General features: G+C 41.5%; 4 protein-coding genes across 4 annotated transcripts in view; 2 read left to right on the forward strand and 2 right to left on the reverse strand.

The window, feature by feature from the left end:
* LOC146319701 (protein FAM240B) overlaps positions 1-7,553 on the forward strand; it is a 7,996-nt gene extending 443 nt beyond the window's left edge. The window contains exons 2-3 of the mRNA XM_084729391.1: positions 1,029-1,150; positions 7,367-7,553. Of these exons, the coding sequence (XP_084585517.1) occupies positions 1,029-1,150; positions 7,367-7,478 (234 nt within the window). The 3' untranslated portion in view covers positions 7,479-7,553. The remainder of the gene's footprint in view (positions 1-1,028; positions 1,151-7,366) is intronic.
* An 837-nt stretch (positions 7,554-8,390) lies between these two features.
* Positions 8,391-13,885, reverse strand: nudt18 (nudix (nucleoside diphosphate linked moiety X)-type motif 18). The gene is made up of 7 exons (XM_084727718.1): positions 13,843-13,885; positions 12,639-12,814; positions 11,030-11,140; positions 10,844-10,946; positions 10,458-10,581; positions 9,097-9,221; positions 8,391-8,991 (listed from the first exon to the last, which is right to left on the reverse strand). Exons 2-7 carry the CDS (start codon positions 12,810-12,812, stop codon positions 8,609-8,611), a joined length of 1,020 nt encoding a protein of 339 aa, XP_084583844.1. The 5' UTR covers positions 12,813-12,814; positions 13,843-13,885; the 3' UTR covers positions 8,391-8,608.
* A 436-nt stretch (positions 13,886-14,321) lies between these two features.
* Positions 14,322-16,266, forward strand: sdhaf1 (succinate dehydrogenase complex assembly factor 1). Its single transcript, XM_084727720.1, has 2 exons — positions 14,322-14,380; positions 15,327-16,266. The coding sequence occupies exon 2, from the start codon at positions 15,711-15,713 to the stop codon at positions 15,957-15,959; it is 249 nt and encodes an 82-aa protein (XP_084583846.1). The 5' UTR covers positions 14,322-14,380; positions 15,327-15,710; the 3' UTR covers positions 15,960-16,266.
* A 4,002-nt stretch (positions 16,267-20,268) lies between these two features.
* On the reverse strand, positions 20,269-24,982 carry ppiaa (peptidylprolyl isomerase Aa (cyclophilin A)). Its single transcript, XM_084727721.1, has 4 exons — positions 24,823-24,982; positions 22,084-22,203; positions 21,697-21,869; positions 20,269-20,691 (listed from the first exon to the last, which is right to left on the reverse strand). Exons 1-4 carry the CDS (start codon positions 24,889-24,891, stop codon positions 20,559-20,561), a joined length of 495 nt encoding a protein of 164 aa, XP_084583847.1. The 5' UTR covers positions 24,892-24,982; the 3' UTR covers positions 20,269-20,558.
* Positions 24,983-25,390: the final 408 nt, after the last annotated feature.

Genomic DNA, 25,390 nt, shown 5'->3' on the forward strand with positions numbered 1-25,390 from the left:
TTTATTTGTGAGGGTGTATGTAACACTGTCAGAGAACGTGGAACATGTTGCTGTAGAAATAAAACTTTGACTGACGGGTTGTTTGATAAATGAAACATGTTTAAGATTTTTAAGGCTGATTAATTGATTAACTGATCATTAATTTTTCATGCCAAGTTGAGTTGAAAGATGTGATTTAAAAAATGTTTTTATCCTGAATCTTCACTGTAAATCTTTTATGTCTGAGCCACGTTCACACGTCTGAACGGAGTGTGTGTGGCGTGACGGTGTGCACGTTCACACGTCTGAACGGAGTGTGTGTGGTGTGACGGTGTGCACGTTCTGTGTTTTACTGGCGTCCTTGTCGTCTGCACAGGTTCCACTGTCTCACCACGTGAATGTTCAGATTTTTCATGTTACTGCTGTTCTACAGAGTTTACAAACATCCAGAACTTTCCATCCTTCTTATAAAATCTTAATCTCTTCCAGACCTGTGATGTTACATTTGATGACATACTGTAAATCATGTCTGTGTTTTTGGACATGCTGTTTTTACCTGGCAGGTGACGCTGCACTAATGAATCTCACGCTGTCGAGTTCTTTTCTTGGGAGAAGCCAGATGTCACGTTGAACTTTTGTTTTTAGACCTGGTTGACTTAGTATTCAGTTTTCAGTCACAGTTTGATCACGTTGAGGAACAAAAACTACTAGGATATGCTTAGGTATGAAAATATGTGGTTAGGTTTAAACAAGGAAAACTACTCAGGTAAGTTTAGAAACAAGCTTCAGGCAGAGAAAATACATGTTTAGGGTTTCGTGCTTCTCTTTCCAGTACAGCAGCTTCACTCGATCAATTCATAACTTTAAAAAAGGTCTGGTTCACGGTACATTTAGATCGACTCAGAGGTCTGTGTCCTGATGTTCCTGTATCTTTAACTTTAAAACAGATTTCTGATTCATATCAGTGAATTGTTAAACTCCTACTCTGAACCTTTAATGGCAGTGAGACGAAGCTTTTCTGCAGAATCATTATTATTGTGTTGTTGCAGATGAATGTGGCAAAGATCCATGACAGACTGCACATCAAGACGTTCTGGGAGAAGAGGATCGATAGTGACTGTCAGTACGCTGAGAACGAGCAGCACAGGATGGACAAGAGCGCGCTCAAAAAGTAAGAAACAACGACACACTTCAACACACACAACTACAAAGCAGCAAGTCAACTCCTGTGTTATTACTGTCCTAATTTACAATACCTTGGTATGTAGCTGAGCTGCTAAATGCTAACAGAAAGACTGTAATTTTTCTAGTGAGGCTAATGCTAAATAACGTGTAAAATGGCTGAACATGCTAACAGCAAGCTAAACAAAGTTATCTGCTAGCAAACTTTTAAACACAAACACACATTTATGACTGAAACAACTTGTAGCCATCGTCCAAATGCATTAGAAAGTTTTCATCTTCGATCGTCACCTCTCTTACAACCTGCATGCATTTTTCCTTCTTCATACTGATCTCAGTGTATTTAAGGTCCCCTGTGTCAGATACATTATGATTATAGGTATTTACTGTCAGAATATGTCAGATATAATATTCATTGGTATGTTTTCATTGGTCCACGGAGGCCACCAAGTTTAAACTACGGTAGCCCAGAACAGACATCACTGACTTTAGATGCGACTAAATCCTAAATACTGGAGCTTTAAAAATGTATGCAGTATATTATTTATTTCATGTTAAAGCTGCATCTTACTAACCCTGAATGGATGTGCTATAATTTCTACCATTGTTCAGGTTTTAAAAGAAATGACACACAAGATGCTGCTGGGAAGTAGTAGTGCCCAATCCATCCATCCATCCATCCATCCATCCATCCACCCACCCATCCATCCACCCATCCATCCATCCATCCATCCATCCATCCACCCATCCATCCATCCATCCATCCATCCATCCATCCATCCACCCATCCATCCATCCATCCATCCATCCATCCATCCATCCATTTATCCACCCATCCATCCATCCATCCACCCATCCATCCATCCATCCATCCATCCATCCATCTGGGTCCAGGTTTTGTTAGCTAGAGGCAAAGTAAAGTAGCCCAGACCTTCTGCATATCCACGTATTCCAGCTCCTCCTGAAGATCCCCAGGTGTTTCCAGGCCAGTATGATCCCTCCAGTTCTTTTGGTATCCTTCCACTGAGACATGTCCAAAACAGAACCACATGAGGTCAGATCCTGATCCACCTCAACGGATTCCATGCCACATAAAAAAGAGCAGCAGATCCTCCTGAACACTCACATCCTGTCTTTGTGAGCCGTGACAACAGAGAAAGTCTAGACATCATGACAACATGTGAGGGTTTGAACATAGACTGATTTTTAAATCCAGAACTTCCCCTTCAGATCCCTTTTGACTCTCTGCATTCCTCCACGCTGCTCTGTCTGCTCCACCTCATCCTCAGCAGGGAACAAGAGGCAGTAACTTCCCAACAACCAAAACTGTACAACCAATTATATTCCAGCATGAGCTCAGACATGGAGGTTCTGACTTTTCCTGACTGCTTCACAAAATGCCTTGATTGATGTGCTGGAGAATGAAGTCCAGTGATGCAGACGTAACTACATCATCTGCAAAGAAGCAGAGACACAATCTTGAGATCACCTGTTCAGGTGCTTTCCACTCCTGCTGCACCCAGAGACTCTGACCATGAAAAAAGAACACAACACAAAGTACAAACCCGCTGAACCTCATTGGCTGAGCCTTAAGGTATCCCTGGACATGACTTTCACTCCACAATACTTATTCAACAGCTTGAACAAATGGATGCTGTACCTCATATTCTTCCAACAAACTATAGAAGATTCCTCTGTGGGATATAAACCAGTTTAAACAAATCTCATGCCCTCTCCAGAATCCTGATACATTCATCTCCATCCAGAGATCTGAGGCCTGATAGTGTGTTCACGTAGAAAACAAATAACATTTTTCACAAGTAGATTACATAGACAACATTAATGTAAAGATGCATCATTTGCTTATTCATGTAAGTTGAAAATATTCAACTTGAGTCAAAAAATTGCGTCTATTGCAGGGCATTTACAATGTGTTGAGTGGAAATGAGTGGTGGCGGAGCTGAGACACAGAGACGACTGGAGCTTCTGGAGGAAGAAACACCAGAGAAACACCGATTACGCTCTGATGCCGACTCCTTTACAGATCATTTTTGAGGCCAAACATCTTCTTCATGGCCTCTCGACACTCAGCACACCAGCAGACAGTGGCTCTGTTTCCACAAAACGTCGTTGTCACTTTTCATGGGAACAACTGAGTGAAACACGATGAATGTCTACAGAAGAGATGCTCCTCCTACATCACACACTGCAGCAGGTTTTTCATCCCGCCTCTCAGCGTAACAAAACAGCTATACAGATGTTCTCCTTCCAATGTGTTCAGACAACACAACATATAAACTGGTTTGTTTGAAGGCTAAAGGCCAACCACCAGACAGACACCTACAAGCTCACCTCCCAGACCTCGATCCAGAGGGAGACCCTATCAAAGGCAAAGGGTCTTTGTCCTGAAGACGCTGATCCATCGAGGTATTTGAATGTGGCGTCTGTGACCAAACTCAGAGTGAATGTGGTGTCGGGACATGTGGCCTGTCTGGCAAATAGACACATCTAAAAACAGATTCTCTCATTACAAACGGCCTCTCGTCTCTCAGCGAGCTGGAGGACATACCAGGACAAACACACACACTCGACCCTCGCAGACGGTCCGGTTGTTAAAGGTCTCAGTAATGATGATCACTAACAAGCAGAAGCATCGGCCTGTAACCTGAACGCACCGCGCCCTGTAAACTGACAGAAACTACTCTGGAGATGTTGTTGTCACACAGGGCATGATGGGAAAGTTCAGCTAATGTTTTAATCAGCCTCTTCCTGTGACTTCCTGTTTGTCAGACTTCTTCAGTCTGATCGTTTTACAATTATACTTCTCTCCCAAACTTCCTTTACCTCGTGACACAACCATGAAAATATGCATTAAAGTTCTGTCAGAACCTTTGTGGTTCCACACATTTTTGGTATTGATCCATCCATCACTGACAAGTAGAGCAGCACAAATGGTCTACGTAATTCTACACTGTAAAAATTAAAAACGTTGAGCTCACTGTTTTTAGTTTCCAGAACCCAAAGATTTGAGTTTATCTAAAGAAGAAAAGTAAATTATCGTATATACATTATTATCGTATAGTTCGCAAAACTTTTTCAAAACTTAAGAATTTGAGTTGGGGCAGGATTAATTAATCAATTACATCTTTTGTAAATAATGGAGAAAATGATCAACGGATTGATTGATAATTAAAATAATCATTACAGGAAAGACTTGAGAAACAGATGATCAAATGTAAACACACTGTGAAAATGAAGAGGCTGAGAAACTCAAGATTTCAAGGCAGCACACTGCAATAGATTTTTGAATTTTGAGCCCAACTCAAACTACCTGATCTTAAGGTGATAAAATTTATTTTTCTTCTTAAAACTTTGAATTTTAGAAACTCAAAACATTAAGAAAATATTAAGTAAAATCACTGAAGTGAAAGTAAAGTTAAACTTTTTTATATTTTCAATTGAATTAGCGTCATCATCTGGTCACAGTTTTAATACCTGCAGAACTACAGACATTCCCATCAACCTCAGCTGCACTCTGTGTTTAATGCTAATTAGCATGCTAACAAGCTAAGCTAAGATGATGACCATGGCGGACACATGCATGGCATTAACATGTTGATAAAATGGTCATAACTTTGTTTTATTGATCTCTTTATTGAATCTTTTTTTGAACTTTTCTTCTGGTTTGTAAATGTTGACTTGCTCAGATTTAGTTGATTCTTCCTTCATTTCTGTTCTTCCTCTTTCTTTCTTTTTCTGATTTTATGATTGCAAGTCTGAAGAGGGTCTTTTATTTTGACAATTGACTGGATTCTCTATGACTTCCTGCCCACTTGATCTGCTCTGTGCAGTTTGACTGAGAGCTGCTTCTGAGACGCACCACAGCTCATCTGGTGGAATCACGAGTCGATCTGCAACCATTAATCAATTAAATGAGTCAATTATTAACTAACTAGAACTAATTTGATGATCGATCATTGGCTTGAGTCATTTTTTAAAGAAAAAATAGTCCAAATTCTCAGATTCTAGTTTCTTAAATGTGAGTATTTTCTGGTTTCTTTGTTCCTCTCTGACAGTAAACTGAAGTTGAAGTTGTTGTTTTTTTGTTTTGTTTTTTTAAGATTATTTTTTGGGCTTTTACTTTTATTTTGATAGGGACAGCTGAAGATATGACAGGAAGGGGGCAGAGACGGGGGGGAATGAGTTGAGGACAAAATGACGTCATCTTGGACTCTGATCAACATTTTTCACCTGTTTTCATGTGTTTTGACCTGTTTTTTTCCAACTGACAGGATTCTGACAGGATTTATTAATTATTTTGAGTCATTTTAATGAAAAAAGTCCAAGTTCTCTGATTTCAGTTTCTTAAATGTAAGTTTTTCTGTCCTCTCTGACAGGACATTAATATAAAGCGTTTCCTGTTTGAAGTTGTCATCTTCAGGTTCTCTTTCATTACATTAGAAGTGGATGTTGAGGTGGATGGTACATATCCTCCTATTAAACCTTCACCTCTCAGTGTGACACCAGCCATTAGTCCTATCCCTCCTAACTCCAGTCTTCTCCTCCTCGATCCCCCTCAACATCACACCTAATCCTCCCGCTATCGTTTACCCTGTACCCCTAATCCCCCACCTATCAATACCATGTATCTCCTAATCCTCCAGCTATCTATTACCCCCCCCACCCCACCCCACTTCTCCTCCAACCCCGGCTCTAGTCCTCGCTAATTGTGTGCGTTATGTGTGACCCGGCCAGAGGCTGGAAAAATGTGCTGCAGAGGGCGGGAGGTGATAATCACAGAGCGATGAGTGATGGAGGCAGACAGACACACCGAGGCTGAAATTAGAAGATATTCTGTTCTATAAATTATAACATCATCATGTGTGTGAAGTGAAATGAAATTCTTTACCTGCTGTTGATCCAAAGTTTCCATTTTATCCTCCAGCTGAGACTGAAATACAGACTGTTTTAAGGGGCAGGATTAAAGGGACAGTTCAGGTTTTTATTTCTACCTACAGAAGATGGAGGTCAACACCCCCCCCCCCCCAGCAGCAGGAGTATCGGTGTAGGAAGCTAAGCTAATGTCCTGCTGTGGACAGGGTTGGCAGGAACACAGATTTTAGACGCCTAAAACATTAATATCAGTTTAAGTATACACTATATTTAGAATATATTCAGCACTTTTCTGATGGGAAACCATGGTTACAGACCAACCAAACTCCATTAATAAAATCAGTAATTTTAGCTCACAGAACACAGGAGTTGTTGGTCTGCTGCTGCCTCATCTGTTTGTGTGTTTGTGTTGTTGTGAGACTTCAGTGTTTTAAAAGGTTGGATTGGAATCACTAAAATCACACATTAACACAAACACACTGACAGATGGAGGCAGCAGCAGATCAACAACTCCTGTGTTCTGTGAGCTAAAATTACTGATTTTATTAATGGAGTTTGGTTGGTTTGTAGAGCGTGATGTTAGTCTTATATAACAGTGGTTTTCTGTCAGAAAAGTCTGTCTGACAGAAAGATAAAGAGGAGAAAATATCCTCAATATAGTGTACACTCTGTCTGTCTGTCTCTCTCTCTGTTCATCTGTCTGTCTGTCTCTCTGTCTGTCTGTCTGTCTGTCTGTCTGTCTTTGTCTCTGCTGAGGTCAGGAGGATTATCAGCAGCTGAGAGAACAAATGGAATAATCCAAAAAACTCGACAGGAAGGTGGTGACGAGACAGTAAGGCCAGCTGACAGTCAGGGTTCGGTTACACACACACACACACACACACACACACACACACACACACACACACACACACACACACACACACACACACACACACATACCTGGACAGACATGCACCAACACTTGCAGTTACTCACGTACAGTATGTCTGTACTTTCTTTGTCTTTCTGTCTCACACCTTTGCATTTTCATCTTTGCACAGAAACACACACACACACACACACACACACAGTGATGCTGGTGTGTGTGTGTGTGTGTGTGTGTGTGTGTGTGTGTGTGTGTGTGTGTGTTTTATTGATGGTGAAATAAAGAAGGCAAGTGAAACACTGATGTGATGGTGATTACACCTCAGCTGTCAGCAGATACCAGATCCTCCTGAATTCAGCAGCACATTAAACACTAAATATGACCTCACTGCTGTGTGTGTGTGTGTGTGTGTGTGTGTGTGTGTGTGTGTGTGTGTGTGTCCAGGCTGAGGGGGGAGTGGCTGGTCCGTCTGGAGAACCGAACCAAACACCTGAAGAACCTCAATGATAACTATGTGAGGAAGACCAAGACGGAGAAGTCAGCTGACCAGACATGAGTTTAAACACAGAGATGAAGATAAAATGAGTCGTCCTCATGTTGGACAACAATAAAGTGACTTTTTGACAATTCAGTTCCTCCATCAGCTTCATGTTGTGTCAGATTATTTAATCCTGTAGACTGAACACTGCTAACATCTGCACAAAATAATCAAAATAAAAGTAGAAATGTTACTGTTTTTTAGTTTGCAGGGCAGCTTCAGAAGCTCTGCACTGGTTTTACTGGGAGGACACTTTAAAGGGCACTTGACCACATTTACTCCACTGCAAGGACACTTCAGAGGGAACTTAACCATGTTTTATCTACCGTAGGTAAATGTTCCACCTGGTCAGGAGCTGGTGTTCAGTCCAAACCTCAGCTGTGTCTTTGCCTTGTACACTTTTTCTGATCAAAGCTGCCAAAGTCAGAACAATCATTTATATCCTCCATATTTCTGCCTCGTCTGACCTGTTAGGTCGGACCGGTCCAGTTTCACTGTGCAGGATGGAGGTTGGACTTAGGACCAGGACTGCTGGTTCCACCTGTTTCCAACCTTCATGATCGAGACTCCAGTTTTTCATCGCCCCCCCTCTATTTCCTCCTGTAACCCAGACAACAATACAGTGACTCAGAACCAGACTTCCTTACTAACTTCCTGTCTGCATGAGGAAAGTTTTAAAGAAAAAAGGGGTCATGCATTTTTTAAAATCTGCCCCCAGTGAGTTTCTTTTAGGGACAGGGGCAAAAAATAAATGTATGGCTGAAAAGTGATGAATATTAGTGAAGGCCAGAGATCAATCCAAGTTCACACCAAAGACGTGACTTATTCTCTATTCTTTCCTGAGAATTAAAAGTAAAATCAAAAGTATTTTGAATAAGCAGATTTCCTAAAATGCTGAAATATTAATTCAGAGCATTTTAAAGCAGAATATTTCTTATAAAATCAAACATATCAGTATTTTATTGCTCCGCTCACATTTAAACTCTGATAAAATCCCACTAAATAACATTAGACATCTTTCAGAATAAAAGCTGCTTTCTTAAAGCTTACAGTTAGTGTTCTTTTCACAATAAGAGTCCTCTTGTTGAAGTGAGTGATGCGGTGATATAATCGGTGATATAATCGGTGATATAATCGGTGATATTTGGTCAGTACAGGCTGTGCAGCGCTAAGATGGATGTATTCTTGGTCTTTTCCAGCAGTTTGTCTCTCAGTGTTTGTTTCTGGACTTCGTGCCAAACGTATCGAGGGTTTTCTACAGGTGGAGGCCGTCCTGTCCCCGTCACCTCCATCTTCTCCCCGTCCTCGTTGCGTTGGATGTGGTCGGGCAACAGCGCCACCAGCGTGTTGAAGCACACGCCGTCCGTCTTGCCGTGCTGTCGGCCGTTGTGCTGCAGGCTGAAGACGCCCAGCGTGTTGACGTCCTGGTCGTAGTACGCTGACGGCATGGCTTCCTGCACCACCATGTTGGCCGCCCAGGTCACCGCGTGGGTCTTCACCGCCGCTGCCGTGGGGAGGTGGAGCTCCGGAGCTGCAGGACGGACACGGGGGAGGGGGAGGTTAGTTCAGGGATCCTCACAGAAACAGAAAAAGGAAGTCTGGTTCTCAGTTTTTGATCCGATGAGCAGCGAGTTACCTTTGATGAGCAGGACCCAGATCTGCTGCTCAGCGTTGGTGAAGACCAGGACGAGTCTCTGCACCACGTGACGGCAGCTCAGGTCTAAAGGTAATGTGACAGGATGCCAGGGATCCTGACGGTACCTGAAGGCAGCACAGCAGCTAACGTCAGTGTTACGTTCAGGCTCATTCAGACTTTCACTGATGATGCTGTTTACCCTTTTTCTAAAAAAAACACTTTTAACATGCAGGGGTCAAAGTTAAAGTTTTTTTCTGCTTGTCTAAAGTCAGTTCTGACTTTCCCCGGTACAAATTCTTTTATTTAATATTGATTATTTAAATAACAACAAAGTCTAAAGTTAACTGTCATGTTTAATCGAGAGCTGCCACGTCTGTAAAATATCAGAATATTATAATACTTTTGTTTTTACTTCAGGAAGATTTTCAATGAATAACTTTTACTTGTAATCAAGTATTTTTACATCTTGGTATTGGTACTTTTATTTAAGTAAAAGATCTGAGTATTTCTTCCACCACTGTGTCCAGAACAGTTTGTTAATTTATGATCACATGTATGTCTTTATATTTTTATTTTGTCATTTTCTGAAAAGAGCACAGGGTTTGTCAGTGTTACTGACATTTATCAACTCTCTTTTAAATTTTGTTCACTTTTCACTGAGTTTGAGCTCCATAAACATTTTATTTCTTTATGTGACGCCCCGGGTGCACTTCTTCATTTACAATAATAATAATGATATTTATAAAGCATATTTTGTTAAGATTTTTGTAAAAAAAAAAAAAAAAAAAAAAAAGTGGTTTTATTCTCCCTGGAACAACCTAACTTTGATTATAATAAGCTTTTTTTGTTTTCAAATTTTTTTAGTTGCTTATCACATTATTTTTAAAAAGCTGTGAAATCAGGCATTTTAGTCCACAACAATCCTGCAGAGACTGAGAGATGAGTTTAGTTTAGCTGAGCTTGGAGTTTAAAGTTCCTCTCCAGTCATGTTTTAAAGTCTGTAAAAATACTCTGCTATTTCGTTTAATGTGGTTTTCCTGGCAGCACATTTCCAGAGACTAGCGTTAGCGTTAGCATTAGCGTTAGCATTAGAGCAAACATGGAGAGATCCAGGCGGACATGTTTGAGCCTCAGTTAGCATCTTTGATTTGTTCATGTTGTTTTTTAGCTTGTTAGCTAGTTACACACAGCTAATGCTAACTGTTAATGCTAACTGTCCTCTCTATACTAACAGTCCAGGTCAATAATTGTCCGGGTGCATTTGAATTTCTCATAGACACGTCCACCTTCAGGAAAACTTGGACCAGACAGAGTCAGTTTAGGGGACAAAAACGCGAGTGGACAGAAGTTTTACATCGTACTTGAGGCCACAGTCGATGAGACGGAGGATGTCTCGTCCCCTCAGAGGGAGGACAGACTGTCTGTCCCACCAGGATGCCTGAAGGGACTCCTGATCTGCTGCTGACAGAGTCTTCAGACTGCCACCTGAGACACAGTGAGACACAGTGAGACACAGTGAGACACAGAGAGACACAGAGAGACACAGCAAAAAGGTCCAGACATGACAGTTAAACAGCAAGAAGGTGTTTGTGTTCATGTTCTCAGTTCTTCAGAGGACTGTTTGAGGGTCCAGACTTTTTTTTTACACTAAAGTTAGATTCAGTTTAGGCTTGAGAGGGTTTACAGAGTGAATTCTGTCAAAGCGTCCTCAGAAGAACAGAAACATGAGTGTCATGTGACCTCTGACCTGTGACTTTGGCCAGGAAGATGAAGCGGATCCACTGTGGTCCCTGCTCCTGGATCAGCAGCAAGGTGATTGGCTCACAGTCAAACCCCGCCTCCTCCTTCACCTGCAGACAGACACTGCTGTAACTCAGGTAACCAGGACAGGTGTGTGTGTGTGTGTGTGTGTGTGTGTGTGCACGTCTCTCACCTCCCTCTTCAGCGCCTCCTCCAGGCTCTCCCCCACCTCCACCCTCCCTGCAGGCAGGTACCACTGCTTATAACAGTCCTGCTTTGCCTCCTGCACCATCAGTACCTCCTCCTGGTGAAGCACACGCACACACACACACACACACACACACACACACACACACACACACACACACACACACACACACACACACCTTAAAGGGACAGTTCAGGTTGTATGAGGTTCTTTTCCATATTCAGAGTATTATCTTGCTGTTACTCAGACTTTTATGACGAGTTACATCAGACAAATATTACTCTCCCCAAACCAACCAAACTCCATTGATAAAATCAGGAATCAGGAGCTCATAGAATAGAGGAGGTGTTGGTCTACAGCTGCCTCGATCCACAACGAGTAACATGAACTCACATCCAAACTAACGTGTAAAAACATCAAAGTCAAACACAAACACACTAACAGATGGACGAGCAGCAGACCAACAACTCCTGAGTTCTGTGAACTAAAATGACTGATTTTATCAGTGGAGTTTGGTTGGTTTGTAGAGAGTGATATTTCCTGTCAGAAAAGTCTGTCTGAAAAAAGAGGCGAAGGAGGTGAAAATGTTCTAAATATAGTGAACACTTAAACTGGTATTGATGTTTTGAGGTGGGTGTGTCCCTGTCATCTACTGAAAGTAATACACTAGAGCTGCAACAATTATAATTTCATTAATTATTAAATTAATTGCCAACTATTTTGATAATCAGTCAGTTTGAGTCATTGTTTAAGGAACTAAGTCCAAATTCTCTGATTTCAGTTTCTTAAATGTGAATATTTTCTGGTTTCTTTCCTCTCTGACAGGAAACTGAAGATCTTTGAGTTGAGGACAAAACAAGACATTTGAGGACGTCATCTTGGACGCTGATCAACATTTTCTGACATTTTATGAACCAAACAACTAACTGATTAATTGAGAAAATAATGAACAGATTAATTGACTTTGAAAATAACCATTAATTGCATCTCTATAATACACTGATAAATATCTGATACAACCTGAAGTCCAACAATCCAAAATATCCCTTTAAAACTTCAGGACAGGTAAACCATCAGGACAGGTGACCCATCAGGACAGGTAACCATCAGGACAGGTGACCCATTAGAACAGGTAAACCATCAGGACAGGTGACCCATCAGGACAGGTAACCATCAGGACAGGTGACCCATTAGAACAGGTAAACCATCAGGACAGGTGACCCATTAGAACAGGTAAACCATCAGGACAGGTGACCCATTAGAACAGGTAAACCATCAGGACAGGTAAACCATCAGGACAGGTGACCCATTAGAACAGGTAAACCATCAGGACAGGTGACCCATTAGAACAGGTAAACCATCAGGACAGGTAAACCATCAGGACAGGTGACCCATTAGAACAGGTAAACCATCAGGACAGGTGACCCATTAGAACAGGTAAACCATCAGGACAGGTAAACCATCAGGACAGGTGACCCATTAGAACAGGTAAACCATCAGGACAGGTAAACCATCAGGACAGGTGACCCATTAGAACAGGTAAACCATAAGGACAGGTAAACCATCAGGACAGGTAACCGTCAGGACAGGTGACCTTGTCGTTGAAGATGACTGCGCAGACGATGTAGGTGACGTTCTTCCTCAGAGTTGCAGGTTTGCTCTGCTCCAGGCCCACGTCACATCCACTGACCTCTGACCCCTGACCGCTCAGCAGCGCCTCCATCTGCTCCTCCACCTGCCGCCGCTGCACCTCCTCCGTCACCTCCATGTCTGCAGCAGCACAAACACACACACACATTCATTCGTTTAAGACACCTGTTGCTCCTCCTGTGATTAAAAAATTGCAGAAAAAGCCAAATTGTGATTTTGGTAAAATTGTGATTAACTGTGCATCCCTTATTTTTATTATTGTCGTTGTCTTTTTATACAAATATAATGCGCAAATAATTGAAAATTAAAATACAATATTTACAACATATATAAACAAATACCTTAAATTACAAAAGAATAACATAAGCAATATAAAATATATGTATTTCATATTTCTTATGTTATTGTTAATAACATAATACATACATATATATATATGTATATATATATATATATATATATATATATATATATATATATATATATATATATATATATATATATACATATATATATAAAATAAAATAAATAAAAGTTTATTTCTCTTGAATTACTTGAATTATTACGTTTTTATTCTGTATTATTATTATATCAGCAGCAGAAAATGGTCTTAAAATGACCCCAGCTTGTGTCAATGGCACTAGCTAATGGGGATCCTTTTTAAATAAATAAATAAATAAATAAAAATAAATAAAGGACAAAAAATATAATTTATCACAATTTCAGGACAATATATTGTCAATCAAAAGCTGTTAATAAGATAGGGGCCTATGTATTTAATTTATATTCACCACAGTGTCATTATTTTTCAGTAATAATAAAAATCTCACAGTTTCACATCAGTAACCATTTTTTTAACCTTTATTTAATGTAAATGTCCTTAAGAAAAGGTTTGATTAGCTCATTTATATAAATATATATTTTTAAGTTTGTCATATCTGACACTAAATAAAGATTAAGTTCAGTCAGAGGAGAACATTCAGAGGTTAATTTGGATTATAAGATGAGCTCATTAGCGCAGTCACAGCAGCTAACAGAAGTTAACGTTAGCTCATCATCACAATCAATACTTTAAAAAAAAATATTTTAATCAAACCTTCCGACAGGAAACAACGTTTAAAATTAATCTATAAATTAAAATAACAGACCTGTGTGTATTTATGTGTCCTGTTAGTCCATTCAGTGTCTCTGACTGCTGCTGCTGCTCTCTTTTGACATTTGACGCCTGCAACCTACACAGGAAATACACATTATCTTCCGGTTCGGGGTCTTCAAAGTAAAAGTCATGGCGTACATATACGTGACTCAACGTTAAACGTTGAAAAAGATACCTAAACACACTCAATAATAATCCATATTCACGACGATGACGAATAATCCTTTCGCGGTCCTAATGCCGCTTATAAAATACATTTTAGACCGAAGACAAGACATTTTTTTCAGCATTTTGAGACATTTCGGTATTTTATAATGAAATCGACTAGCGGAAGTTCATCATTTTGTAGTCCTGTAGTTTCACAGTTTGTGTCGTAACATGTAGTAAGGTCGCATAGAGGCTCTTTACAGCAGCTAACAGAAATTTAAACTGTGGACGGTTTGTTTTATCGGTTAATATTTGAATGAATGAATTTACTGACAGAAACAAACAGTTTAATCAGCGTGTTGTTGATCCACAGAGTCACACAGGTGAGTTCACCTGCTTCGGTTCTTGTTCCAGTGTTAACTAGCTTACATTAGCTAACATTAGCTAACATTAGGTCTGTTTCTGTGAGTCTTCTCAAATGTTATCAGCTGACTGACGGTTCCGGTACCTGTTTGACTTTATTTGGAAAATCTTACACGTTTATTTGTACAACTAATAAAATAATGAACATTTTATTTTTAATTTTAGTTAAAAATACTTCTCCTACAACCACCTGATATTTTCTGTATATACAGTAAATATGTCTATAGATAGATTAACAAGGTTATTTTGTAATTACCTGTTTTATAATGTCATCAGTAACGAGGCTTGGGGAGTAACGGATTACATAATCTGTTTACACAAAAATAATAAACTGACAAAAAATATATAATCAGATTACAGTTACATTTATTAAAAATGTGGATTAATGTCAGGATTACAGTTTTGAAATAAAGAATGATATCCTACAGTGGACTGTACACAGCTGCTGAGAAAAAATAATTCACTGTCTTTGAATCAATCAATTAATAAATTGATCAATACAGAGGAAGGAAGAGCTGAACAAACTAATAAACCAACAAACAAACATAAAACACTCAGAGCTGAAACTATCAGTCTGTTATTGATCCATAATTAAATTAATCTGCATCTGATTTCATTGAGCATCTGTGTTCTCCACACGTTCTGACCGATTTTTCAACCTTTGATCATTATCAATCAACAGATTGATTAATAATTTGATTAATCGAGACAGGAAAGGCTTGAAAAACATGTCCAAACACAGCGATGGCAGCAGGTGGCGCTCCAGTGTTCAGACCTATTTTTCACTTGACAAGTTTGTGACAGTATTAATTAACTGACTAATCGTTTGGGGTCATTTTTAAATTAAAAAAGTCCAAATTCTCCGATTTCATCTTCTTAAATGTGAATATTTTCTGGTTTATTTAGATCAGTTCAACACCTGAGGACCTCAGACGAGTTCTCAGCCAATCAGAGCTCCCTCTGCAGCCCCCTGCTGGACAACAACGAGGTGACGAAGCAGTTTGATAGATCGGAGTCTGAAAACTCGAGAGACCAGAGACAAACTCATGGTGTGTTCAGGGTCCTCTGTGTTCAGCTCCAGTGTTAAACTCATGACACCTTCATGGTCCGTCTGTGATCATAAATCTGCTCTCAGACTGACTGGAGATCAGTGAATCTGAGAGCTGAACTGTGTCAGATCTTTGCAGTGTGATCACAGTGGACTCTGGTGGACAGTAGTGGAACTGCAGCTGAGGACGCACCGACGCTGCCGTCCTGGTGTCTCGTCTTTGTTGAGGTGGAGTTTGTGCGATGGCGCGGCACAGTAAACTGCAGAAGCAAGTCCTGGCTCTGTACCGGCAGTTCCTGCGGGCCGGTCAGGACAAACCGGGCTTCATCCCCCGGATCCGCGACGAGTTCAGAGAGAACGCTCGCATCAAGAAGACGGACGTGATGCACATCGAGTATCTGTACCGGCGAGGACAGAGACAGCTGGAGCAGCTGAAGGACGTCAACACCAAACAGCTGGGCTCCTTCTCCAAACCCACGGACAAGAGCTGACTTCTGATGTGACCCTGAACACCTCACACATACCTGCAGAGACTTCCTGCCAAAACAGCATGCTGAGATGCTGCATTCAAGTGCAGGGGGGAAATAAAAGCTCAGTAAGGAGACAACGTGTGATGTGATAAACATAAATGACACGTTCCATCAGTGTTATGAACTGTGATACAGCAGATATTCAAGAGACTGTTTAGACTCCTGATAATGAATAAACTTTGACTTCATATGATAATAAACTGTGGAAAAGATTCGTATTGTTGTAATTACTACAGTAACATGGAGTCATAAACACATCACAGGATCATTCTGTTGTCTCAGGTTTTTGTGTCAAACTAACTAAAGGGGACGACAGTTCAAACACACCAGACTCCATTTACAAAACAGTCAAATGTTTATTTTGTAAACTGGTGTGTTTGAATGGAGCCATAAATCATCTGTTTGTGGTGAAACAAACAGGATTTTACTCTTTAACAAAAATCTCTGTCTCTGTAGGGATCATTTGTTCTAATAAGCTATATAAATAGCTAAGTATATAATTTGTTCTAATATATTGTTACAATATACTTTTTGCTAGCTATCAAAAAGTTTTCAAAATATTGCAGTTGGCTAGCTAACAAAAAAGTTAAGGAAAATATACATTGTTTACTAACTAGCTAAAGCAGTTTACAAACTATTACATTTGTTTCCAGCTAAGGAAAAAGTTAACAAAATATTACATTGTTCACTAGTTAGCTAAGAGTTTTCAAAGTACTACGCTGTTTGCTACCTCATGAAAAAAGTTAAGAAAACATAAAATTTTTTGCTAGCTAGCTAAAAGAGTTCACAGAATATTTAAATGTTTGCAATCTAATGGAAAATTTAACTAAATATTAAAGTGTTTTCTAGCTAGCTGAGATTTTTATTAATATGACATTGTCTGCTAGCTAATGAAAAAAGTTAACAAAACAATACATTGTTTGCTAGCTACCTAAAAGAGCTAAAAAATAAAGTTTACTAAACATTACATTGTTTTTTTTAGCCCACATCTGAGTTTTTTCTGTCTTCATTAATCACATAAACCAAATACCCCCCCCCAAAAAAATAAACTGAAGTGAAATAAAAAAAAATACTGATATACAAAGGAAAAGTAATTTATAAATAACAACATAGATCTTTAAGAAAAAAGGGGGAGCAAATAGAAGAAACAGAGTTTAACTCAAATGAACTCAAACATGAAATAAAAAGAAAAGTTAAGAGCTGTTTCATGATTCATAATCATTAATAACTTATTTACTAGTTTTATCTTAAAGTGACTCACAGGGTTTAGTTTTAAAATATTTGCATTTATGTCTAAATAATTTATTTAATAACAGAAAAAAAAAACATGAAGAACAAAATCCACAGTTTCAACAGAAGAACCACCTGAGTTCTTCTCTGATTCTACTGCAGTGAAGGATGAACTACACGTTGTGACCACTGGGGGGCAGCAGCACTCTGACGCACAGACTGACACCACCGAAGAAGAAGAAGAAGAAGAAGAAGAAGACGTATAAACAGGAAGTGCGACGCTTTAGATCCTCCAGCTGACAGAATCAATTTGTTTTCGATATTTTCTTGTGAGAACTGATCAGTCTGTAGTTTTCAGTCGCAGATGAAGTTATAAGTGTAATAACTTTTCGTCTTTTTTCCCGCCGCTCGCTGTTTCTATTCGTTTATTCGTCATGTCGGGTTCAGTGACGTCAGGAGAAATGACCACTGCTCAGTTAATCCAACAGGTGAGACAGAAAACACACTTTAATATTTCAGATGCTCTCAGTTTATCTATTATTCAATAATTAGAACCGATAAGAAGTTTTTGTGGTGATTTAGGACTTCAGCAGGTTAAAACCAGTGGCGGCTGGTGAACTTTCCTCCAGGGGGCGCTATAATGAAAACCAGGCAGACGTCACAGCAAAAGAAAAGAGCCTTGATTTGTATTTGTTGAACTAAATGAACATTTTTATAACCTAATGGAAGTTTTAATGCTTCAAATAGTGCAAATCATTTATCATAATTATATTTTATTTTACTTACAAAGTCTGAAATAAATCTGAGAGCACAAACCTTCAGACAATGGAAGAAAATAATGAAACTAAAGGTGTAGGAATAAATACATAATATGATTTCACATTGAAATGTAAAAATTAACATCTTGTGGTGTATAATTGACTTTTTGTCCATAAATTCTCTGAGAGATGGAAATGTTTGAGTGACTCAGTGGTTAAATGTCAGGTTTATATAAAGTACCTACATTAAGGTGTTACACACTTTTCTACACAAAACACAGTGACTTCACTGTTTTAAAATGTTTGATCAGAATCAACGTCACACTGTTCTTATTAATTTAATCACTGACTAGTTTATAATAAAGAAATTTAAAGTGTATGAGGTCCTTATCTCTATTCAGACCAAACTTCATTGATAAACTCAGTGATTTTTGAAGAAGCAGCAGAAGAACCACTGAAGAAGTAAAGCTAATGTCCTGCTGAGGACAGGATCAGCACTTACACACATTTTAGACACAGATGATGACTTCAGCAACTCTATTTCTCTAAACATGATAACTTTTAACAACTTTCTCTTTAAACAGATATCAGACAAATCTCAGTCTACAAACCAACCAAACTCAGTGATTTTAGCTCACAGGACAGGAGTTGTTGCTCTGCTGCCTCCACATGTTTGTGTGACTTCAGTGACTCTGAATTGAGCCTTTAAAACACTGACGAACAGTACAGACCGATGAAAACAGTGTAATGGTCCTTTTTGCACCGTCCTCCTCCCTCCTGCAGATGGCGCTGCTGCGCTGGCTGACGTCTCAGACGGAGGAGGATCGGAGGATTGTGACGGCGGTGACGGGCCTCCAGGTCGGCAGAGAGCTGCTGAACCGCTTCACCGGTCAGGACAAAGTGGACGCTTACAAGGTACAGTGTGTGTGCAGCCTGCAGGGGGCGCTGTGTCCTGATCAAAGGCTCACATTACTGCAAGAAACAGGAAATACACACGTGCTACTGCAATGTTCTCTGGAGTTAAACACTGGGTCACTGCAAAATCCTGGAAATAAACACGTAGCTGAACATGAAAAACATTGTTTTATTTATGATATTGATCCACTTTTCTCTTTCTGCCGTGGAGTGGAGACAAACAGGCTTAAAACAGCAGCAGACCAACAACTCCTGTTCTGTGAACTCAGATCAGTTTCAGTGGAGTTTGGTTGGTTTGTACAGAGATTTGTCTTATAACTGTTTAAGAGAAAAAAGTTGTTAAAAGTCCTCATGTTTAGAGAAACAGAGTTGTTCAAGTCCTGTGTGTCTAAGTGCTGATCCTGTCCTTCTTCTTCAGTGGTTCTTTAAACTGACCTCCATCTGTTTAACCATCAACACTGACCTGCAGCTTCACACTCCAGACAGAAATCAAAAAACTCTGCTCACTCTGTCTGTCTGTCTGTGTGTGTGTGTGTGTGTGTGTGTGTGTGTGTGTGTGTGTGTGTGTGTGTGTGTGTGTGTGTGTGTCCTCAGAGAGAGTGTATCCTGAGCATCTCACAGTTCCTCCAGGAGAACCCACGAGCCTCTAAGGCCCAAATCAACGCTGAAGTGGAGAAAAGAGTTCTGGTTTTCGCTGCTCGGGTCAGAGCTCTGGACACGGCGCCGATTTTCTGAATGAAGAGATTTTAATTTATCAGAGACGTGAAAAGCCTCAGCAGTGTGAACATTTTATATCTTCTGTCTGAATTATTAAACATTTTCCTTTTGTGTTAGAATCACGTTTGTCATGTAAGTTTACACAATGACTCTGTTTGAGAAAGAAACCAGAAAATAAAGAAGCTGAAATCAAAGAATTTCACTGTGCAGCGTTCAGGGACCAACTCTGTGTCAGTCAGGAGAAATGTTCCTGTAACATCAGGTTTTATTTTAAAAAGACACCATGTTACTTTTCATATTTGTTATCTAGTTTGTTTCACACTTTCCATCCAAAACTGGACAATCAGCTGAGTCGTCTGCATTTTAATAAAGACACCATGACCTGACCTGTCTCACTGATGTCCACTGTCCTCCTGTGAGTCTGAACCTCCAGAATTCTTCAAAATAAAAGCTTCTGTAACACCACTGAGCCGTTTGATCACTTTGTTTTTTTTCAGAAACACAGATTAACAAAAAAAAGTTGTATTTTTGTGACAATAGAAAAGTGTTTATGGTCAAAGGGAAAGTTTTTGAAGTTGCTTGATTTTAAACCAGACCTTCAGTCACATGATGGGAGAAGATAATGTACAAGTTAGAAACCAAACCACACCTTTCATTTGTCAAGGCAACTTTTCTGTTTTATTTTCTCTCATTTTTTTGACTTAACAAAAAAAAACCGTTGGGACTTTGTGGAAAAAAAAACGTTAATGCAAAAGAAACTTTCGAGGCAAAGTCACAAATGCAGCAACATGTCAACAACAGAATAAAAAAAAAAAGGGGTCGGGGCGGGGGGGTCAGTTGAATCTCCATCAATAGGAATGTTGAATGGTTGGATTTTGGAGGGGGTGGAGCCTACAGGGGGTGTGGCTACAGGGCAAGCAGAAAAGGGTTGGTGCTGAGCTCAGAGCTGCCCGCAGTCAGCGATGGCGACCTTGCTGGAAGTTTTGCCGCTCGAGGTGCCGAGGGCCTCCATCTGCCTCACGACGTCCATCCCCTCAACCACCTTCCCGAACACCACGTGTTTCCCATCGAGCCTGCACACACAGTTATTTTAATTAATGACTGGCAAACTTGTCTGTTGGAAAATAGTGGTCAATAGTGATCAATCTGGTAATTTTTCCAATAATCAGTTTGGTCCATAAAAGGCTGATCACAGTCAGGACGTCCTCAAAGATAATTGGCCCAATTCTGTTTTTTTTTATTTCCCATTTAATCTCATTTACGCTCCTTCACTGTCCTGCAGTTTTAAAGGAACCCGACACAAGACGTTCCTTCAGGATCAGTTCACCTCGTCTTAATCACTGATAACCGCACAAAGCCAGATTGTGATGTCAGTTCATGGTGCAGCCTGTTATCAAACAGCAGGAACATTTAAAAGAGTGTAATGAGGCAGAGACGTCCCATCATACACTTCAAATCAATATGGTACAGATTTCTGTATAGACAGACATTAACATGTTTTTCAAAATCATGATATAAAATCACCTTCAAGATCCCAACTTCAACATCGCCAAAATAAATTGTGCAACTTTACTTTAACTCTATTTTTTATCTTTGACATGTAAATCAGGATGTTAATTAATGATTGTCGTTGAGAATTTAAAAACTTTACATTGTTTTTGTTCTTACAGACAAAGTGTCATTGTTTTATTCTGTTTGTGCTTCATGAATTAATGTTCCACATTAATATGCTGAGAGAGAAACTTGAACTGCAGGGAAAAGCCTGGAGAAATTATTCATTCATGTTTGACTGTTAACCTGTCGGTCAGGGAAAGTCGAAACATGCTGTGTTCCTGTTGCCAAGTGTGTCAAAAATCCCAGGATGCCCTGCTGCACCCAGTCACATTTCACAGTAAGGAAGCGAGCACACTTATCACTATCCTGACCCACAGTCCTCAGACCAGAGGGTCAAACCCCTCGTGCAACAGTCTGGACTTTAAAGGGCTGCTGCAGAGTGAAAACAAAGAAATAAGTATGTAATTCAGAGTGCGGGGAGGATCCTGGCGACAGACATGGCGCACGTGTTCGGGTTTTCTCACCATGCAGTTTTTTCAGTGCAGATGAAGAACTGGGAGCCGTTGGTGTTGGGGCCGGCGTTGGCCATGGACAGGATGCCGGGACCAGTGTGCTTCAGGGCGAAGTTCTCGTCGGCGAACTTGTTGCCGTAGATGGACTTTCCACCAGTTCCGTTGTGGTTGGTGAAGTCTCCTCCCTGCAGGTCGAGCACACAAATCAAAGAATATTCATTTTACAGTCAGGAGCAAAGAAACCAGAAACAATTAATCTGGTCACTTCAAACGTGTCATATAATCAGTGCGAACACGCGGAGCGCTCCACGTGTTCGCACTGATTACATGGACACGTTTTTCAGATCTTCACTGCAATGACATTTTTTCCCACCAATTTAATAATCAATGTTTTGTCACCTGGCACATGAACTGGGGGATGATGCGGTGGAAGATGGAGCCCTTGTAGCCGAAGCCTTTCTCGCCGGTGCACAGAGCGCGGAAGTTTTCAGCGGTCTTGGGCACCGTGTCGGCATTGAGCTGCAAAAACAAAAGTCAGCTAATCAATCGATCAGATTTTTTTAAAAAAGTTCTGTGAGGGTTAGAAGTCCTGAAATCAGTAACCAGTCCATGACTTAATATTTTGGCTCGTTGCCATGCTGGCCCCGAGCCAAAACCTGGTTTACCAGACACTGTGCACTTTGTTCTGTGAAGCAACGATTGTATAACTCCGTCTGAACAGAAGGACTCATGACTCCTGCTGCTTCAAGTCCAACAGTAAGGAAGTAAATGAAGGCGCTCTGCAGGAACGAAATTACATCCTTAAATAAGTCGCTGAAAAACTGGACATGTGTCTTTTAAAAAAAAAAGACATGTCTGCAGATTCATGTGAGGCTCTACACTGAAAAAGAAAAAAACAAACAATCAGACTCCAGCTGACATCAAGTCAACAAATCTGAGTGCAGCATTAAAGTCAAATCAAGTTCAAGCACACCTTGTGTAGCCTGAGGCCTGCGGCTGCAGCCCATTAAACACATCAAGTTGCTCTGTGGTTACTGTGGTAATTCTATTATGTCATGGTGACACAGGAATACAGCATTGCACCACACCAGGATATCTGCATGCCCTGCACAGCAGTGACGCTACCATGCAAGTATGTTCAGAGGGAGGGGGCTGCAGCAGAGGGGCTGGGGTGTGTGTGTGCGTGCGTGCGCGCGCGCACAGAGAGCTGCAGCAGCGTGCAGCCGTCCACCTGCTCAGCAGTAACACAAACCAGCACAGCTTCATAATTCAAGAGGTGCTCTGATTACCTTCAACTCGCTGCTGCAGCACAAATTAAAGACTACATGTCAACTGGGCGCCATTTAACTTGTGGAGCAACTTTCATACAAGGCGCACAAAATATAAAAAACCGCACGCATGGAGTGTTTCAGAACGAGCGCAAAACACCGGAATTAATGCAAAAGAAGAGGGGAAATAAACTCTGCTCTGAAAGAGTAAAACAAGACGCTGAAGGTGAGAGGAAGTACATATAAAGCTCAGCTGGAGGTCTTGGAAGTTCAAGTTCAAGTTAAAAGTCGGTCCATACATCGGGAACGCCCATAATTGGGTTCAGACAAGACTATGTGCACAAAATGGCTGCTAACAGACCAACTTGCAGCTTGCTGCCGTCAAATCGAGCCTACGTGACACCGATAATATCCCCGTTGTGTGTTATATAACCTCCTTATTCATTGCAGGCTCACGGGAGTAAAGGTGTCGTGCTTTCTTCGGCCATCTCCCTGTAGCCGCCATTTTTTTTTATCATGCAGATAACATTAACCCCAACCCCCCCCCCTCCCCCCGACCGCGCCAGCACCATGGAACTTTCCAGAACTGCTCCTCCGTCTATGAACACATGAACCGGCGCAGCGAGCTAACATGCTAACCGCCGCAGGCAGTACATTCTGTATCGGTACATTGGACCGCGGCCAAAACCCTCATAGCGCCACACCTTCGAACTGAAATAGAAGCTGTTGCCCGCGGGCCGAACCGGCTTCACTGACGGCAGGTGGAAGAGGTTTCCCGGGATTCGGCCTTCAACCAAACCCGGGAAGCCTCCTCTCCACCGCCGCAACAAAGAACGAGCAGCACGCTGCGGTGATCGAGACGCTCTTTTTCTGCTAGTATTAGCTGAGCCCGTTAGCCCGGCCGTATATAAAAGGGAACCCCAGACCCGCGGAAGATCTCGCGACAGGGATCATTTGGACCCAAATTGCGATCTTTTCCCCAAAAAAGAGATTCAGTCACTAGACCCCAGCAGACCCAGCTATAACGTACATTGCTTATTAAACGCTAATTTATAGCAGGTGAACAATTAAGAAACAACTCGTGCAAGTCTCGCGAGAGTTTCAGAAAATGTAGGGTTCCCTTTCAGCCACAACGCGTTGGGCAGCGGTGGCAAACGACTGACCGGGCAGCGACTCAAACGTCGGCCGCGGGCCCTAAAACTGGCGAAAGCCACCCGACGGTTTTACAAACACACTATTCGGTCTCTACTGTAGTTCAGCAGGGTAAAACTAGAGCCGCGTGTTCGGACAAGAAACCTCAACAGCGGCGCGGGTTCGATTCCAATCTGTGCCCCCCCCCCCCAGCTTTAACGTTATTACTCCATCTACCCGCTGCAGCTTTCCTGTCCAAAAAACACAAAGGCCTGACAAATTAACATTCAAAACGCTAAATTAAGTGGTGATTCAACTGTGTTGCAGCTTAATCAGTAACCCTTTAAAAAGATAACGTTTCTTTAATGTCACACGACCGAGTCTGACATGAGCATTAACATCAAATCAAGTTACAGTTTTAATGAAATATAGATGATCTGCTGCTACGGCTGAATGAAACTACACCTGCACGCTAACAGCGTGGAGTTCCGTTACCCGGTCCCGTTAGCTCGCGCTGGCTACACGCCACACACACGTGCGCATGGTCCATCGAAGACAATGAGAGGACAGTGACAGCTCGGCTAACGTTAGCTCCTCTGAGCTGAATACAAACTACACCGAGCAGCAGAGCAGGTTTATCAGTGAGTGCAGCCTGAAGTCCCTGACGGTCCGGACTGAACCGGGACCAGCCGCTCTGACTGACCACCAGGCCCGACACGAACACCACAGACCGGCTCACCTCCATCACGATGCGGCCGAGTGGTGCACCGCCGGAGGTGATGTCGAAGAACACTCTGGGGTTGGCCATTTCAGCGGTGGACTGGAGACTCTGGACTGAGCAGTTTTCCGGCGAGGAGGTTCTGTTGGCCACAAGGAACCGAAAAAGATGGAGGGATGTGGATTTAGTTTATATAAGACACTGGTGGGCGGGGTCAAATCACAGCGAGCCAATTGCTAGCACTGAAGTGTCTGGCCGGCAGCTGCTTTAGCGAATCGGCGGTTAGAGACACTGACCCGCCCACTGTGCTGGTCTCTGAGTGGACAAACATGTCCCGGTCTATCAAACTGGACCGCTGCGGCGGAGCATGGGTGACGTCAGGCTTTGTCACAGAGCGCGAGCCGCTTGGACCCGCCTCCTCCGTCGTCCCCGTCCAAAAAAACATTGGAGCTTACGAGGCCCCGCGCGCCCAGCACCACAGCTCGAGCGGCCAATACGTGCGGCGCACGCGGAGGCTGAACGCCGAGTCCCGCAGTCGGCGCGCGCTCCCGCTATCAGGGGAAAAATGTGGGTACGCGTTCACGCGGCC

Source organism: Lutjanus erythropterus, chromosome 10, assembly GCF_056507025.1.
Source record: "Lutjanus erythropterus isolate fLutEry1 chromosome 10, fLutEry1.hap2, whole genome shotgun sequence".
NCBI lineage: Eukaryota > Metazoa > Chordata > Actinopteri > Lutjaniformes > Lutjanidae > Lutjanus > Lutjanus erythropterus.

Coding starts and splice junctions, on each gene's coding strand:
- nudt18 (XM_084727718.1), bottom strand. CDS start 12,812: ATGGAGGTGACGGAGGAGGTGCAGCGGCGGCAGGTGGAGGAGCAGATG. Junction 10,947..11,029: donor AGGAGGCGCTGAAGAGGGAG/GTGAGAGACGTG, acceptor GTCTGTCTGCAG/GTGAAGGAGGAGGCGGGGTT. Junction 9,222..10,457: donor CTCATCGACTGTGGCCTCAA/GTACGATGTAAA, acceptor TGCTGCCTTCAG/GTACCGTCAGGATCCCTGGC.
- sdhaf1 (XM_084727720.1), top strand. CDS start 15,711: ATGGCGCGGCACAGTAAACTGCAGAAGCAAGTCCTGGCTCTGTACCGG.
- ppiaa (XM_084727721.1), bottom strand. CDS start 24,891: ATGGCCAACCCCAGAGTGTTCTTCGACATCACCTCCGGCGGTGCACCA. Junction 21,870..22,083: donor TCCCCCAGTTCATGTGCCAG/GTGACAAAACAT, acceptor CTCGACCTGCAG/GGAGGAGACTTCACCAACCA. Junction 20,692..21,696: donor TGCACTGAAAAAACTGCATG/GTGAGAAAACCC, acceptor CTGTGTGTGCAG/GCTCGATGGGAAACACGTGG.